General features: G+C 38.6%; 1 protein-coding gene across 3 annotated transcripts in view; it reads left to right on the top strand.

Annotated features, from left to right (window-relative positions):
• Positions 1-5,401, top strand: part of LOC148024828 (uncharacterized) — a 65,705-nt gene extending 60,304 nt beyond the window's left edge. For all 3 annotated transcript variants that reach the window (XM_087694481.1, XM_087694478.1, XM_087694480.1), the window contains 3 exons: positions 4,448-4,763; positions 4,897-4,980; positions 5,096-5,401. In XM_087694481.1, coding sequence (XP_087550607.1) covers positions 4,448-4,636 — 189 coding nt within the window. In that variant the 3' untranslated portion in view covers positions 4,637-4,763; positions 4,897-4,980; positions 5,096-5,401. The remainder of the gene's footprint in view (positions 1-4,447; positions 4,764-4,896; positions 4,981-5,095) is intronic.
• Positions 5,402-17,519: the final 12,118 nt, after the last annotated feature.

Raw genomic sequence — 17,519 nt, 5'->3', positions numbered from 1 at the left:
ATGAAGATTTGCGATCGACTCAGCAGGTAGAGGGTCTAGCCTACTGCCATAATAACTTGCGCATGATGTGGGTAATGTTTAGTATGGATGGTCTCAAGCAAGTTAATACTACTCCAGAAGAGTATGTAAATTCAGTTTGTTGTTTTCAACTTTACGCTTTATAAATTTCACCTTCATATGTAGGTGAATGTGGATACCTTGAAGTTGATGGATGACACTCTCCAGAGTGCATATCAGGAGGTTGATGAGGAGTTAATTTGTGTGGAGCTCTATAGAGAGCTAATAGTGCTGACACTTGTGACACGCAGTCAACATGCTTATGGGCGAGGACTTTGAGTTCAAGTAGGTGGCAGTAGGGGTCTAGTCATCTAGCAGTTGTTGACATGAACACGGATTTGTTTTGTCACATCCTTGGATATCTGAATGTGTGTTAGTAGCATTGGTCATAGTGGTCATGAAGTGACTCGGTGTGAACACACTAAGGAGAGTTTAGGGTTAGGGCGACTGAGTCTTATTTATAGGACTCAAGGCCCAATTGTGCATAGCATCGTGTGATCACCACTCTTGGCCCGTTGACCAACACATCCATACACCGAGGCGGTGTGGGATGGTGGTATGGGACGCTAACTCTTGGGAAGTGGTTGTGACTTGGAGTGCTGCTAACACCCAAGCTCAGGGGTGAGCCTGTTTGGCTCTATAGCTTGGAGGTCAGCAGTATAATGTGGAGTCCCTTTTATTTGTGGATATTTTGTGTCTTGTGTATAGGTTGGATCCTGGGGGGATGTTCCATTACCATGGAGAATATGTTGCATGCGTATGTCTCTTGTAGCCAATTTGATTGGGAGCATTATCTTTCTTAGATTGAGTTTGCTTATAACAATGCCAAGCATTTAGCTATTGGTTATAGCCCGTTTATGCTTATGTATGGTTATGAGTCGAAACCATCGATTGTTGTCAAGCTCAAGGGGATGAAGTTGTAGTCCATGGTTAACTTTTTACATCATATGCATGAGATGTTGATGATTGATAGGGAAAGCATTAAAACAGCCTAGGATCGTGCCACGTTTCATGCTAACCAATATCGTACTTCTTGAGAGCTCTAAGAGGGCATGTGGATTTATCTTTAAGTTCCAAAGGACACTAATTCGATGACTATCGACAAATGCTATACACTCATTTCAAGGTATTGTGGTCCCAAGGGACTGTGACTCGTCGATGACTATTGGCAAGTGCTATAAATTATCTTCGAGGTATTGTGGTCCTTCCTAATTTACCAAGAAGATAAGTAGCATGTTTTATGAGCTGGATTTACCTTTGGAAATTTGAGTTCAAACATAAGTTGTTTGAAGGAACGATTGAGATAAGGTGAACTGATTATTTTGATTGAAGAAGTTCGAGAACACCGCTGAATATATTCCACTCGATCTCGAATTGGTTCTTGACCTTAGGACTAAACCATTTTGTCGGACCATTTATTCTAAGTGTTTGGTTAAGTGGAAAAACCACACTGAGGCAGAGGCTACTCGGGAGTTCGTACATTCATTGAAGAGTTGTTTTTCCCACTTTGTTATTGAGGATATTGCTGAGGACAACAATCATTCATAAGGCGGGGAAGTGTTACATCCGTTGGATATTTGGATGGGTTAGTAGCATTGGTCATAGTTGTCATGAGGTGACTTAGTGCAAACACACTAAGGACACTTCGGGGTTAGGGGGCCAATAGTTCTATTTATAAGACTCAAGGTCCTATTGTGCACAGCATCATGTGATCACCACTCTTGGACTCTTGGCCTATTGGTTGACGGATCCATATACCAAGATAGTGGGGCTGGTGGTATGGAACACCAACCCTTGGGATGTGGCCATGACCCAGTGTCGCTAGTGTTGAGGCTCGGGATTGAGCTTGTTTGACTCTGGCTTGGAGGTGAGTCTGATATCTAGTCCCTTTTATTTTGTGGATATGGCTTGTGTTGTGTCTTGTGTGTAGGTTGGATCCTATGGAAAGACCTCAAGTCCAACATATGTGAAGAGGGGCTCTAATAGCTCCAATCCTGTGCCTTAAGATGACATCCCCTTGCCTAGAGAGCCATTGCCTAGGGAGCCATCATTTGATGATGGTGGTAACCTCATCAATGAGGATGAGGGTGAGTGTGTCTCGCTAGCTATCTTTGAGGAGTCATCTTTAGACTCTCTTGAAGAGCACTTTGATGTAAATGGCATTACTGATGATGATGATAGTGATATCTCATTCTAGGCCTCTCTCTCTATCTAGCCTCCACTTCTCTTTTTATATCCACTCCGATCTATGTAAGTTGTGGCACATGTTGTGCATGTGGTTGCTAGCATATGCCATAGAGATTTTGGCTTGTAACCTCATGTATTCATCTTATATACTCTAATGGCATTAGTATTTTGACTTTAAACTTTTGTTCAATCATCTGTAGTTTTAAAACATCAAGTGATTTTTTTTCGTACTAATATTGAATTGTGCCTCATAAAATCTTAAGGTACCATTTTATCGTATTGTACCTTTCGTACCTGACAAATGTATGCAAGGTTGTGGTGGTAGCCTCAACCTCTTCTGTCATGGTTTCTGCCCTATTACCCTTAATGAGTGTGGATTCATCTTCCTTGATTCAACATGATCTTGTGCTGGTGCAAGTGATGATTGTGGGTTGTGCCCATGTTGCTTGGGGGATGGAGGAGGCATCAAGAACTTGATTCGAGATTGAATCATTTATAAGTACCATCTCCAAATGGTACTCACTAGTGTAGCACAACCAATGAAGTAGGCCTTTTGGCCTAAGGGGAAGAGTAAAGGTGAAAGGTACTGCTTCAAGAAGCAGGCGAGGGACATGATACCTTGGAAGGTGGTTCCTTCTCTCACTAACCGAATTTGGCAAGTGGTGCAGACCTTGCATCACTCTGCTACACCATTGGCAGCTCAGCTTAGCAAGTGTCAGCGGTCATCTGAGATGCCTTTTCTTTGCTCAGGGACCCTAGTCTGTGGTTGGGAGCTTGTGGTGTGTATGTACATGGAGTTGATGGCTCTTTAGAGGATGCACTTAGCTCTAGTGGGCAGGACAACTAGGATTTGGTTGTGTCAGCGATGGTGGGATTCTCTAGTCCACAATTGTAGGAGCAGACCTTAGTGGCATGTAAGGGCGGTCCACAAATTGAGTAGTTTCAAGTTGATGGTTCAAAGAATGATCTGTTGCAATTGGTCGTTAATGTTGCAATTCCATGGTGATGTGGTCATGGTGGCTACTTATGGTCGCACTGACAGATACTCAAGAATGAGGACACTTAAGGAGAGAGTACAACTATGAGACAACTATGAGAAGTTCAAGTAGTACTGCTTTTGATGAACTAGAGCCTTGCTGGCCTTCTTCAAGAGGCTGGTTAAACACATTTGTGGATGTGGACACGTGCAGTGCAGCAGCTGACAAGTGACTAGATGACACAGCAGCATGGCTGGGGACTGATTGTTGGTAGCAGCAGGTTGTGCAGTGTGTTGGAGAGGGGGGGGGGGGGGGAGAGGGGTTTTGTCTCTCGGTAGCTTCAACACATGGTTATCAGCAGGTTGTGAGTTCAATTCCACATCTGTATGGTCATCTTATAAAATGGAAGATTTGAACCCAGTTCTGGATGCCAGCAGATAACCAGGTGACTTAACATCAGCATAAGATAAAGATCATTGACAAAGAAAAAGGATGGAGGGAGCGAGGTTCAAGATGTTTTGAGTTCAGAATGTCAGAATTAGTTCGTGATTGATTCTATCACTGCTTGATAGAATCCAGGATTATGTGGATGATGTTGTTAGTAATGTCTGCTATACATACATCAGTAGCCGTGGTGTTCTTGCATCTCTCTCTTCTCCTGTGGGGGGTCTCTCGGTAGCTTGAACTCATGGTTACCAGTAGGTTGTGAGTTCAATTCCACATCTGTATGGTCATCTTATAAAATAGAAGATTTGAACCCAGTTCTGGATGCCAGATAACCCGGTGGCTTATCATCAGCATAAGATAAAGATCATTGAGAAAGAAAAAGGACGGAGGGAATGAGGTTCAAGCCGTTTTGAGTTCAGAATGTCAGAATTAGTTGATGATTGATTCTATCACTGCTTGATAGAATCCAGGATTATGTGGATGATGTTGTTAGTAATGCCCACTATACATACATCAATAGCCGTTGTGTTCTTGCATCTCTCTTCTCCTGTGGTGTTTACTAGCATTACCTATTTCCCACAACTTTTGCATGTATGGCAGTACAAGATTTTCTAGGTCATATCAATGCATGGATAGTTGAACCTAACGTTTTTGTTCTTGTAACTTTTAAAGACATTGTTTTTTGAAAACCTTTCATTTCTCACATTTTTAGTTACATTGGTTGGTTGTGCACACGCTTTTGGAGGCTGACAGCTCAAATTAATTTGGTTATCTACCAGGTTCCCAAAGAGTGGGCAATAGATTCCGAGTGGGAGGAGGAAGTGCATCTAAGGGGAGGTATTCCTTCACACAACAGAAAATATCCAAGTGTATGGATCCCTCAGTGGCCCTATCGGGATCCAAATTGCAATGCTCGTGTTATCGATCATTTTTTGGTCAAGAGACGGTCAGCAGAAGATCGCAGATAACAGTACTATTTCTCCAGTATTTCTGCAAATGCAGCAACCCCTGAGTAAATCTATTTTATCCAAGATGCTACGATGCTGGAATGTTGCCAGCATATGCATTATTTGGATCTGAGGTGGCATGTACATGGTACTTAGTTTTTATGTGGCCAATTTTTCTTAAATTTGGATTGCATAATTTAGAACTGGATTTAGTATTTATTTTCATGTATTATCCACAGGGTACTAACAAAGATTTTGGTTATATGTCTTTTGGCCTCCAGGGGCAAAGTTGTGAATGGAACAAATGTATGCAAGGCTGTGGTCACATCACTGATACTACCTTGTCAACAAAGCACCCTTCCTGGGTGAGCTGATGCTGCTTCGCAACAGTTTATATAAAAATTAACTGTTCAGATCTATTTTGCTCATTGCCACCTCTCTATGTCAATGTCTTTTGTATTTGTTCTTTGGGACTTGCAGATGAAGCACTGTTGATAATGAATGGCTTATGGCCCAAAGAAAGTACTGTTGGGCATATCCCCCTGTGGTTGCCCTCAGGCTCTCCCTCAGTCTAATATTAGTTTCCAAATTGTGATGATATGTGACCACTGTGCGCCAAAAAGCACAGTTATATAAACACTGTATTTTCATGTCTGTGTACACTTGCCAGTGTATGTGCCTATGTGGGTGCATGCATGCACATGCGTGCAGTCATGCGTTAGAGAGAGAGAGAGAGAGAGAGAGAGAGAGAGAGAGAGAGAGAGAGAGAGAGAGAGAGAGAGAGCAATGACTCATATATCATCATGTAAGCGATTATGTAAACAAAACCATCATTGTTGTAAAAGAACAGTGCAAGTATGCAAATTAACTCAGCTTACAGGTTCGAAGATTTGATGATTGATTGAGCATTTGTGCATGAAAAGGTGTTACCCAATAATAATGATATAGCCATGCTATTATCCTTCAGTAGCACTTTTGAGCCTTTGTGATATGGATGTCAAGGTGGAAATGGCATGTCTTAAGGATTGTGGTGGCTTGGAGCATAGGCTTGGATGTCTAGTAGTATTGTGCCTGTAGGGGAGGTCTTCTTGGTTGAGGTTGTTACATTATGATAGCTTTCTTGTCAATCACTCTTTTAATATCCAGTTGAAAATTTTGGCTAAAACACGATCTCTCTACAAGTTCAATAGTTTTTTGGGTTTGGTTTGGAAGGCATCAACGCGCTATTTGGATCACCCCATTTCGGTGGACCTACTCAATAAAGAGTAGTGCTGTAGGAGGAGGGATAAATTTATCTTTTGCCCAGAGGTAATACAGATCAGTAGTGATATATTGACATAGTTGAAGCCTTTGGGATTGCCATTCTCGTATCATATGTTGTCTATGCCACACAGTGAGGCAGAAGGCATGCAAGTGCCTTGTGCTTTGACAAGTGGCAAAAAACACCTTGCATCCTTATAAATTAAATTGAGGTTTGAAATCTATGTTTTAGGCTTGTCAGATTTCACAATGAGCATTTTTGTTTGCCTCCATGAGCTCCCTATTTCTCATTTTCTTTAGTGTTTTTTATTTTGCAGCTTCCATACATTCCTACTATTGAGAGGGTGTTAGCTTCTTCATTACTCATACTGTCACATAGCTAAATTGTAGTCCTGTTGCTTTGGAGAGAGAGTTCTTAAGATATGTTGTCTACAACTATTGTAACCACCACACTTCACTCTCTGGTTGCCATAAGAGGCTTCTACTTTTCGCCTTACTCACCTAAGCTTAAAGCTGTTAGTAGTGTTAATTATAAGCAAATCAAAACATTAGATCTAGAATAGCTCAATGAGAGGAGTGAATGCTCCCGTACTCCATGCCACCTTGCAGTGTAGATCAAACAGATGTAACAGTTCGTTCTTACGTATGTGCTTCTAAGCGGAGGTAATTTTGAAAGACTGAAGGGCAGGTTGTCCAAATATAGCAATGGGTGATGCTTAGTTATTGATTTTGATTTTTGTAAATTGTGTTAAATATTTTGGAGAAGGATTTTGCCTTAGATTTACCTCTATTTCTAATGACATCCATGTTTGGGGACTTTATTTCTCTAACCCTTAGCTATCCCAATTACTATAGCTTTGACAAAAACTGATATAACAAACCCAATGCTCTATGTCAAATAGCTGACAAGGATCATGAAGATGTTACTCCACAAAGTTGAACTAAGTTCGAGTTTCTATTAGATCTCTTATCTCTATTTTGAGGAACCTACAGTAAAATTTTGAGCTTATAATCTTGTCCCAAGGTAGAAATCTACAATTGAGCACTTGCATCTTTTTGTGCATAAAGCATTGCTGTGTGGATATGGATATATTGGATGGCGGAGTAGCCTACAATATGGTTAGCAAGAGAAAGCTCTTAATAAGTACATGGAGAGAGCTCTCTTGACGAGTACATCATTGAAGAAGTAGCTTAGTGAGTGCATCAACTTCATGGTTTATGTTCTTGAGCTTTGTTTCCAACATCAAGTGATATGAAGCTTTGTTGCAGAGCAAGTTAATCATGTTGGAATGAAGCCTTGGACTTGTTCTGTTGGTGATGCTTGCTTTGAGGTATAAATTATTAGGTCCAAGATTTTAACCGATGATACCTAACTTGTTCTAGTTGAACAAGAAGATGCATGTAATCTTTGAAAGTTTTGCTCAAATGTTTTGTGAATGCTTAGATCAATTGTGGATCGAATTCCTTGTGAACAAATGCATGCTAGATTCCAATATGTTTTGAGTAAAAAAATCACGCAAAATTATTGATCAAATCATGCAAAATTATTGATCAACTAGTCACATTAGATCATTTCCTCTTCGCACTTTTAATATTTTAGTGTGAGAGAGGGATAGTTATGTTTAGTCATAATTGATAAGATTTGATTGATTTGTTGTTATTTTCTCTTCTATTTGTAGCTCGTGTATGAAATTAAGCTTTTAACAAAAGAAGATACTAAGACAACTCTCTAACGTTATGATGTAGCGGCACCCTCATCTCCTTTGAAGCTTGCTAAAATTTGTGTAAAGAGCTTATTGTCATAGAAGACAACTCTAGGTGTGTTAAAACTTTGAGTCAAGAAGTTTAAGGAAACTACTACTAGAGAGGTGACGTGTGCATATGATACCTTAATCTAAGTTTGAGGAATGTACCCTATGAACTTGATAACTTAATCTAGAGAGGTGACGTGTGCATATGATACCTTAATCTATGTTGAGGAATGTACCCTATGAACCTAATAACCATGATGTGGCAATAGATCAAATATTTAATTTCTTTTTCTATTTTGAGAATTGAATGCCTTCCACTTGATTGCTCCAAGAATTGTTTCTGAACTTTTATGTGAATGAAATTAATTGTCTCTAATCTTCTCAAGCTATGAGATCCCATATATCTACCCTTTACAAGCTCTAGTTTCCATTCAAATCAACTTAGATAGAGATGAGTGTCCCCTTTTGTCTTCAATCCCAATCCAAAAGTATCAAGAGAGAATGCCAAGAGAGAGTAGTTACATATGATTATTATGAACCTTTGGGGGAGGTCTACATTGGTAGTCAAGTAAAGAGATAGAAACTCTCTCTGTCTCTCTCTCTCCACACATCCTTACCTTTGTATATTTAATTAAAATCTCTAGAATAGTACCCTTTAAATTTTTTATTAGAGAGAGGTGGGATATCTCATATGACCTCACATATAGGTTCAAAATGAAATAGAGGGAATAACAAATCTTAACTATAGGACTATTTGTTTGTATGGTGGATGCCAGCCTTTAGTTTCCATCAAGTTTTTAGTTGTTACATTTATCATTAATAAAACTTCCCTCTACATGTTTAAAAGCTATTTGTCCCTAAGGTCAAAAGATGGACAAATAAATAGGGAAGTATAAACTTTGCCTTGCAATCCTTTCTTGATCTCAGTTGTCAATTTCCATTAAGTCATGATAGCTACTCTTGTTACAAAGTAAAGTTCTTCCCTGTGTTTTACTAAAAGTATATCCTTAAGTTTGAAATGAGGTAGAGACCTTGCAATCATTTCAACTTGATCCCCTTTCTTTAAATACTTGTCCACAGAAATCCAATTGCAAGCTGAGTGAAAGGCCTGCAGACTTCCCAAACAAAGTTGAGTGAAAGTCTTGCAGACTTCCCAAACAAAGTTTCCAATCCTTAGCCACCATCCTACTAGCAATAAGCATGGACTAAGAACCTCACTAAAAGAGAGAAATGGACACTGCCATCAATCCCAAAAATACATGAAAACTTCACCCACTTTGATAAGCCGAAAGGCCATAAGACAATAACCATTCTTGAGGGTTATCATAGGAGACAGAGTACCAGCTCTGTCTTGGCTTTACTAATCTTGTAAGCAGAAAGAGATGTGTGCAGTTGTTAAACGAGGATCGCTTAGCTCGAACAATGCTTGCATTATCGTCAACAAAAAAATGACTACCATCAGGTGACCCCTTGATAGCACCATTAGCAACGGATCTATGATAAGGACAGATAGCAGAGGGGCCAGAGGGCAACCCTACCGAATAGACCTCTTGGAGAAGAAAGCGGGAGAGACCAAACCATTAACCATAACAACGATCGAAGCATTAGTAAGCAATGCTGGGACTGAACCAGAATGCATCCTGTAAACAAAGCCAAACTGAGCATATACAATCCTGGTTAAGGTTGCTTAGGGTTTGGCTATCCCCTTATGCATTTGATCCCCCTTTTCTGTCTGCGAGTGAACATACAAAAGTCTCCAAGTCCAGTCATCAGAAGGGGCTTAGAACATGGCTACATTTATGGGTCGAAGTAAACCACACCCGCAAGGATCTGGACTGGGTGCGCCATCAATATAACCTGATTGACAAAGGAGTTGCAATGGCTTGCCCACGTTGCTTTGCTGACAGACTGAAGCAATCCTAGCCGACTGCTTATGCCCCGCGTTTGATGCATCCTGTCGAGTGCTTGATTGCTCATTCAGGTAAAAAGCTATGGTCCTATAAACAGGCCGGGGATTGTAATGGCGATTCATCCTGTGTCGCCTTGCAGACAGCGGGTGTCTTGTTGTTACGCTTGGTGGGCGATGTTCTACCACAGCATCATACACGGCCTACAAAGCTAAACCTTTGAGGAAAATATTGGCCGCAGTTGTGAGGGGGGCCAGGGGGCGTGCGATCCGTGATGACAGAAAGATAGCGAAAAGGCTTAAAGGTGGGTTCACACTTGCACGGTGGACAAAAGGTGAAAAATCCCCTTTTCCACCCATCTACAAGGATTTCCCAAGAGTTGTCCGCCATCTCATTCACATTAGTGGTGGACAAGGAAAGGAGCCAAAGAGAAGACATGGCATAAAGAAGAAGTATCCGTGTTGGGCAGGCCGGAGGAGAGGCGAAAACTTGGTCATGACGTGTCAAAAAAGGCCCCTAATTTTTTTGGCCTTCCACCATGTGTGTGAACATACAGTTTTCCATGCTGAAATTTGATTCGCCATTTGTATTTAGGATGCTTGTTTGTCTGCCGGGTCTGAACCCACCCTAAATCGATCAATCAGAAGGGGTTACCGGACGCCTTTTTGTGTGTGTGTGTGTGTTTTTTTTTTTTTTTTTGGGTGGTTGGTTTGCTTGGGATTCCTTTGATACAAAGTGGGGGGGCCATCATTGGCCCCCTAGACCAATTACCGAGCAATGTTAGTTGTTAAGGCATTTGTGTGCGTAGCTTAAGAACCCAAGTTCACTACCCAATTCCTAAGGATGGAATGGTGGATTTTAAGCTCTACCTGTATAAGGCGCTTTGAGGATATCTAATAACTTCTCATAAATGGCATCACATTTAAAAAAAAAAAAGTTAGAACAATCCTTTAAAAAATTTAGAACAATTCGAGGGAAGATTAAATCATGGCTTAAAGATACCAATATGAAGGGAAACTTCTCCTTGTAGTCCATCTTATTTGGAAATTATTGTGTGCTTGACAAGGCAACCTTGAAACTTTGGGAACTTGCTTAGAACCTTGGTTTTATGCCATATTTGGTCTTGTAGGAATAAGTAAATTTTTGGCCATGATGTAAACTCTACTCCTATGGGGAGAGTAGATGTCATGATCTCAAATGCTTGCTATGCTTTGAAATCTTAAACACTCCCATGCTGATTCCTTAAAGAGTTGTAACCTAATCCTTAGGCTATACTATATAGACTTGATGCATTTCTCAATGTCGTAACTAATTTACTTTCTAACTCAATTAAGTGCAATGAATCACTCCCATCTCACAATCAAATTTATTACATGATATTATTCATATTTAATCCATCTTTATTATATTGAATATCTCATTTATAACTACTAAAATCTTAATACTATATTATTTTGGTTGTAGGTTCGGAATCTCCAAAGGGCTTCTCGAACCTACCTCTTTTTTCCAAACATTCTTTTTTAAAATTAAAACCCTCTCCCCTCATTCTCATGTGTAATCTCTCCTTTTCTCTTCTCCCTCCCCTTTTAAATTATATAGAGAGAAAAAAATTGAAAAAGAAAGAGAGAAAAAGAAAAATAGAGAGAGAGAGAGAGAGAGAGAAAAGAAGAAGAATAATAATAATAATAATAACAATAGTAAGAATTATAGAGAGAAGAAATATAAAATTAGAGAGAGAAAAGAAAAAATTTTAGAGAGAGAGAGAGAGAGAGAGAGTGTGTGTGTGTGTGAGAGTGAGAAGAAGAAGAATAAATAGAAAGAGGGAGAGAGAGGGGGGAAAAGAGAAAAGCGAATAGTTTTTTTTTAAATTACAGTTTTTGACTTAGAGAGAGATAGAGAGAAAATGTATAATTTGAGAGAGAGAGAGGAAATAAGGGGAGAGAAAGGGGAAGAGAGGAAAGGGAAAAATAGGAGAGAAGAAAAAATATATAGAGAGAAAAGAGAGCGAGAGAAAAAAACTTGAAAGAGAAAAAGAGAGAAAAAGAAAAATGAGGATAGAGAGAACAAAAAACCGAGAGAAAGATATAAAGAAGGAAAAAATGAAAGAGAAGAAAAGCGGGGAGAGAAGAAAAGGGGAGAGAGAGAAAAGAAGAAGAAGAGAGACATTTTGAACATAGAGAGAGAATTATAGAGAGACAAAAGATAAAATTTAAAAGAAATAGAGAAAAGAAAAAATTTAAAGAAAGAATGAAGAGAGAGAGAGGAAGGAAAAAAAGAGAAGAGGGAGAGAGAAGGAAAAGAGAGGAGAGAGGGGGGAGAGAAGAAGAAGAAGAATAATAATAATATGAATAGAGAGAGAGAATAATAGAGAGAGGAAATATAAAATTTAAAAGAGAGAGAGAGAGAAAAGAAAAAAATTCAAAGAGAGAATAAAGAGAAAGAGAAGAAGAAAAAAAGGAAAAAAGAGGAGGGAGAGAGAAGGAAAAGAGAGGAGAGAGGGGGGAGAAGAAGAGAGAGAGAGAGAGAGAGAGAGAGAGAGAGAGAGAGAGAGAGAGAGAGAGTGTGTGTGTGTGTGAGTGAGAAGAAGAAGAAGGAATAGAAAAAGAGGGAGAGAGACGGGAGGAAAAGAGAAAAGCGAATAGTTTTTTTTAAAATTATAGTTTTTGACTTAGAGAGAGATAGAGAGAAAATGTATAATTTGAGAGAGAGAGAGGAAATAGGGGGAGAGAAAAGGGAAGAGAGGAAAGGGAAAAATAGGAGAGAAGAAAAAATACATAGAGAGAAAAGAGAGCGAGAGAAAAAAACTTGAAAGAGAAAAAAAGAGGAAAAGAAAAATGAGGAGAGAGAGAACAAAAAACCAAGAGAAAGATATAAAGAAAGAAAAAATGAAAGAGAAGAAAAGTGGGGAGAGAAAAAAAGGGGAGAGTGTTGCGAAATAGAACACGTGGTAAATCTAGCAAATCAAATCTTAATCATAAACAAAGAACTTAGTGGTAAAATCTAACAAATTGAACATCTAAACTATTAAATACAAACAACGTTATAATATATAAGAGGATTTGAATAATTCAATAAATTGAGAAAGACAAGAGAAAAGTGCACGATTGGTTTCAACCTCCCCCAACTACCCTTAGTTCGACTAACCTAACCATAGTTAGCCTAACCTAACCAGAGTTAGCCTCCCTAACCCTAGTTAGATGAACTTTACCTTAGTTAGACAACTCACTCCTAGTTAGACCTCCCTAACCCATAGTTAACCTACCTAACTCTAGTTAGATCACTAACCCTAGTTAGACTTAACTAACCATAGTTAACCTGACTAACCCTAGCTTAATTAACTAATATTACTTACACTAACTAACATTACTTAACTTGACTAACTTAACTAGACTGACTTAACTAACCTAACTTAACAAACTCCACTAACCTACCTAACCTACTTAATTTCACACACTAAACTAACTTAATTAACTTTTTCAGACTAAGCTAACCTCATTAACTTAACCTACTCAGTCAACCCCCGTTCCTGCCATTTCTCCTCTGTTGTTTTTCAGATGTGTACGGGTATGCTAATGGGCATTCATGTGCGAGGACGCGCTTTCGACTTGTCCGTGCGGTGGAGTATTGCAATCAGCTGTTCACACGCAATCATCCTTCACTGTTCACCGGCAGCCTGGGTACCGCCTTTTATTTTCCAACCCGCAAAATACATAAAAATACATAAAAATAAAACATAAAACACATAAAAATTCTAAAAATTCATTTAAAAATTTTAAAAAATTACAAAAAGTTCTAAAAATTTACCAACATTGCTAAAATCATTTGGAATATTTTTTAAAGTGGAAATGTAAAAAAATAAATTGCAAAAAATTCAAAATCTCAAAATTCCTTTAAAAATTACATGTAAAATGAGTAAAATTCATTAATAATTAGTAAAAAATCAGAAATAAATCCAAAAAAATTCCAAAAAATTCCACAAATCTCCTTGCCCCTTTTGCCAATAATTTCTCAATTAAAAATGCTTTCATAAATGTCAAAAATATTATTTTGAAGCAAAAATCCTAATTTTAATACTTCACTTCATAAAAATTCATTTTGAATTTAAAAAAAAAAGCTAAAAAATCATGGATGAATTAACACACATTGTTGATACTTGCTGGATTGTTGAAATTCTACCTTTACACTTCATAACATATTCATGTGTCATATATCTCGATTTAATTATTAATTAAAAGAAAAAAAGAAAAAAATAACAAAACGAATAAACCAAACCAACCAATATATACAATACAAACACATCTAAAATACAAATTTGAAAAAAAAACCACAAAAAAATAAAAAATAAAAAATAAAGATAAAATAAACATAACACACAAACACTAAGGTGGTGCTTTATTTTTTTCAGTCAGTGGTGTTTTGTTTTTTTTTGACTGGATTCCTTGCATTTGGGAGACTACTCCATGCGCCTTCAGTCCATTGCATACACACCCCTACCAGGTATTTATTTTTTGAGTTTTATTTATTTTCATCATTCCTTAACCACAATTAATTGCTAAAATGAACTACATTCATCCACTTTTTCACTCACATTCATGCTAAACACATAGTTTCTAATAATTTAAAATCAACTAGCTGTTCACTTTACATGCACTACGTGTGCTTAAGGGACATCTTAATTTTTAATAAAAATGAACCAACCGTCACAAAAAAGCACGCGTTGACAAAAAAGGGCTCATCACCATCAATTTTTAATTAATGAATTTGCATTTAGAGACCCGAGTCTGGGAATCGCAGTCCGGGTTTCGTTAAAGCACCGCTTCATCCTAATAAATTGTAATTAAAATTTTAAGAAGGAACCGCCATTTTCTTATTAAGGCTTATAACCTAATAAAATATCACCCATTGTTAATAATTTCTTAAAATGAACCCTTCGTTAAAATAATTTCTCCTCATTGCACTTTTTTTTCCCTTTTTAATAAACACACTTTGTGGGATGGGTGCGTAAAGTTCTTTTAGCTGAAATTGTTGGTCAAAGTTATGGTCAGGTCCTGATTTACATTTTTATGGTATTATGATTTGCTTATATGCTATGATTACGGGTGCGGTTTGTAGTTTTTTTTTCTTTTTTCTTGATACGGGGTTTTGAGTGCCTGTTTGTTGCATCGCATGAAGTTTTCGGTTGCATATGTGTAGAGGTCATGCCGAATTTTTTCTAGGATGTGGGTTGTTTGGGGTGGTAAATTGGTTAGCTACGTCTATGTGTGTGTACTTCTTTTGGATTGATTTCTTTTTTATAGCTCTTTGGTTGTTTTGCAAGCATTCTTTGTGATTTTCTGTGTTGTGGTGTATGTGTTTTCCATCTGAATGGCACCTCATGCTCCTCCTCCTATCCAGTATGTCTCGCTGATCAGTAGGGATTATTCTTTTCTACTAGCTTTTGAGTCTATAGCGAAAGCAGGACTTGCGACTTTCGTGGCTGCTTCATTCCCATTGATTCCAGATGATCCATCCCTGTGTGATGAGTTCCTTGCATCATACAGCAAGAAGTTGGGCCTGGTTCATGGTGCTTCCATGGTGTTGATACCTGGAGGGTTAGAGAAGGCTTTGTCTCTTCCCTACAAAGGAGAGCCCTTTGTGATAACTAGACAATTATTCTCCAACGATGAGATTTTCAAGCTGTTATAGAAGTAGACCAAGGGGATTCTGGATATCAAGAAAGTGATAAACATTTCAGGAATATCTTTTTCCATGATCACTGATCCTCTTTCGAAGTTAGTCTGCCAATTTCTCCAAGACAGGTTTATGCATGCCAAAATAGCATCCCATTATTTGTCCAAAGAGCTCTTCACAACTTCCAGGATGGTGTTAAAAGGGGTGGCTATTGATTAGAGTACTTACCTCCTTACAAAGATGGATCAACATTTTTTCAAAGTAACTAGAGGAAATGTCACATACGGTTCCTACTTGTATGCTTTCTTGACATACTCAGGTCTAAAGAAGGGTGTGCTACCACCTCATCCATTTGATCAATTACCTCCCCCTCCACCTTCAGAAGAGTTAGAACCTATTGACATAGAGGATCTTGATTTCCCTCCTCCATTGGTCATTCAGTGAAAGCGCTTGAAGCGCGTGGCAGATAAAACTCCTTTAGTTCTTCCTTTAGTCACAATTCTTGCTATATCTGGCAGTGACCTCCTTGCTTACCTCACATCTAACAATTTATTCAGGGTACATAGAGAGGGTTCCTTGGACATATCAGTCCCTTCACCGAACAATTTAGTATCAGGAGATGCTATTCCATTCCTTTGTAAAGACATCGAGAGTTCGATTGAACTTTCAATGACAGCTTGTGTTCAACAACTGTATGCTTATTTTTATGAAGAATTGATGTAGTCCAAAGAACAATTGCATAAGGCAATCTTAAAGTTAGCCTCTGCTAAAGACACACTTGCAGATCTGTTTAAGCAGATGGAGCAGCAGACCCAAATGATTGAGACCCAGAGAGAAGAAATATATTCTTTGAAGATTCAGTTAATAGAAGCTCAATCAGAGGTCACTAGAGTCTTGGAGAAGAAGGAGAGAATGTCCAAAGAAGCTCAAGAGTTTCAGACTCTTTTAGATGCAAAATTGTCAGCCTTACAGACTGCTCATAACATAGTGGAATCACAAGGTTCCCAAGTTAAGCAGTTGCAAGACCAACTGACACAATCACAGTCTGTTTCTTCAAGCCCCAATGTTCCTATGATTCCTTCTATCTCTAAGTAGGACTTGGCAGTTCTCCAGAGACAAGCCACATTGTGTCCCTTGTTCCAAGATAAAGTGAAAAGATTGCTGTCTAGGATGGATTTGTTATGGTTTACATTTGAGCACTTTTAGGAGTATGTTCCTCCGGACCATTCTTTCTTTGTCCACTATCAATTGTAGAAGGTGGTCTTCTATATGAAGCTTTCAACGATGGATCTTCCTCTTCCAGAGGATGGTTGGAGTGGGGCTTGGTCTTTTGAGTTGCTGACAGAAGTGGTCCGTATGGTGTTTGAAGATTCTGTGATGACGAATACCATATTGCTGTCTTACATGTATCTACGAGGTGATCTTTTGATTCCAGATGAAGTAGATATGGCATGGTATGTGGGAGATGTGGTTTTGTAAGCTGTTTTGTATGTCAACTATTTGGAGTTGTGGATAGATGACATGTTCTAGTGTTATTCCTCGAAAGTGGCCACTTGCCCTGATAATTCATGGCACTCAATGATTGATTCTGTAGTCCTGAATCAACGCCAGAATACAAATTCTACCTATGTGCAGAGCATTAACCAATTGAGTGTGGATCTCTTAGTTTACCTTTCCAAAAACCATCCATTTGATTCAACCTTTTTTGATGCCTATCAGAGAAGATCTATCTTAGGTCCCTCTGTTTCTAGTCTATTGTACTACCAACAAATGACTCATCGCTATGATACCTATCTTTCCCTTTATCAAACTAATTCAGCAACAATCTTACCTCTTTTTTGTCAACCTCAATGTTTTCCTAAAATTTCCATATTTACCTATTGTTCTTTTATCAAAGATCGAGTATTTTCCCCTTCTCCACCATGCTCTTCTCCATCTATTCATATACCTTCTACTTTTCCTGTTTATCAATTGACACATTTCCTAATTGATTCACTTAAATTTTCAACCACTCCTTCTTTATCTTATTCCTCCTTTTATGATTTTGCCTACCCATCTCTTCATCCTCTTTTACTTATTCCTCTTCCATCTCTTGCCACTTCTATTTCTCAACCCCCTCAGTTGGTTAGTGAATACGAAGGGTTTGATCAGCAGATTCCCAGAAGAAGAGGATGGAGCTCAACCGATTCTCTTACGGGACCCCAGATAAACTGGCCAATAATTCCAGGGGACTGGACTACTGCCAATCAAGCATACGAGAATTACCTTCATTTTACTCACCAATATTCACAATCTCTAGATCCTTCAGTGAGATTG

This window comes from Lygodium microphyllum, chromosome 15 (genome assembly GCF_053477565.2).
Source record: "Lygodium microphyllum isolate KBCC chromosome 15, Lygodium_microphyllum_v1.1.10, whole genome shotgun sequence".
Taxonomy (NCBI): domain Eukaryota; kingdom Viridiplantae; phylum Streptophyta; class Polypodiopsida; order Schizaeales; family Lygodiaceae; genus Lygodium; species Lygodium microphyllum.
This window is presented reverse-complemented; position numbering and strand designations above follow the sequence as displayed.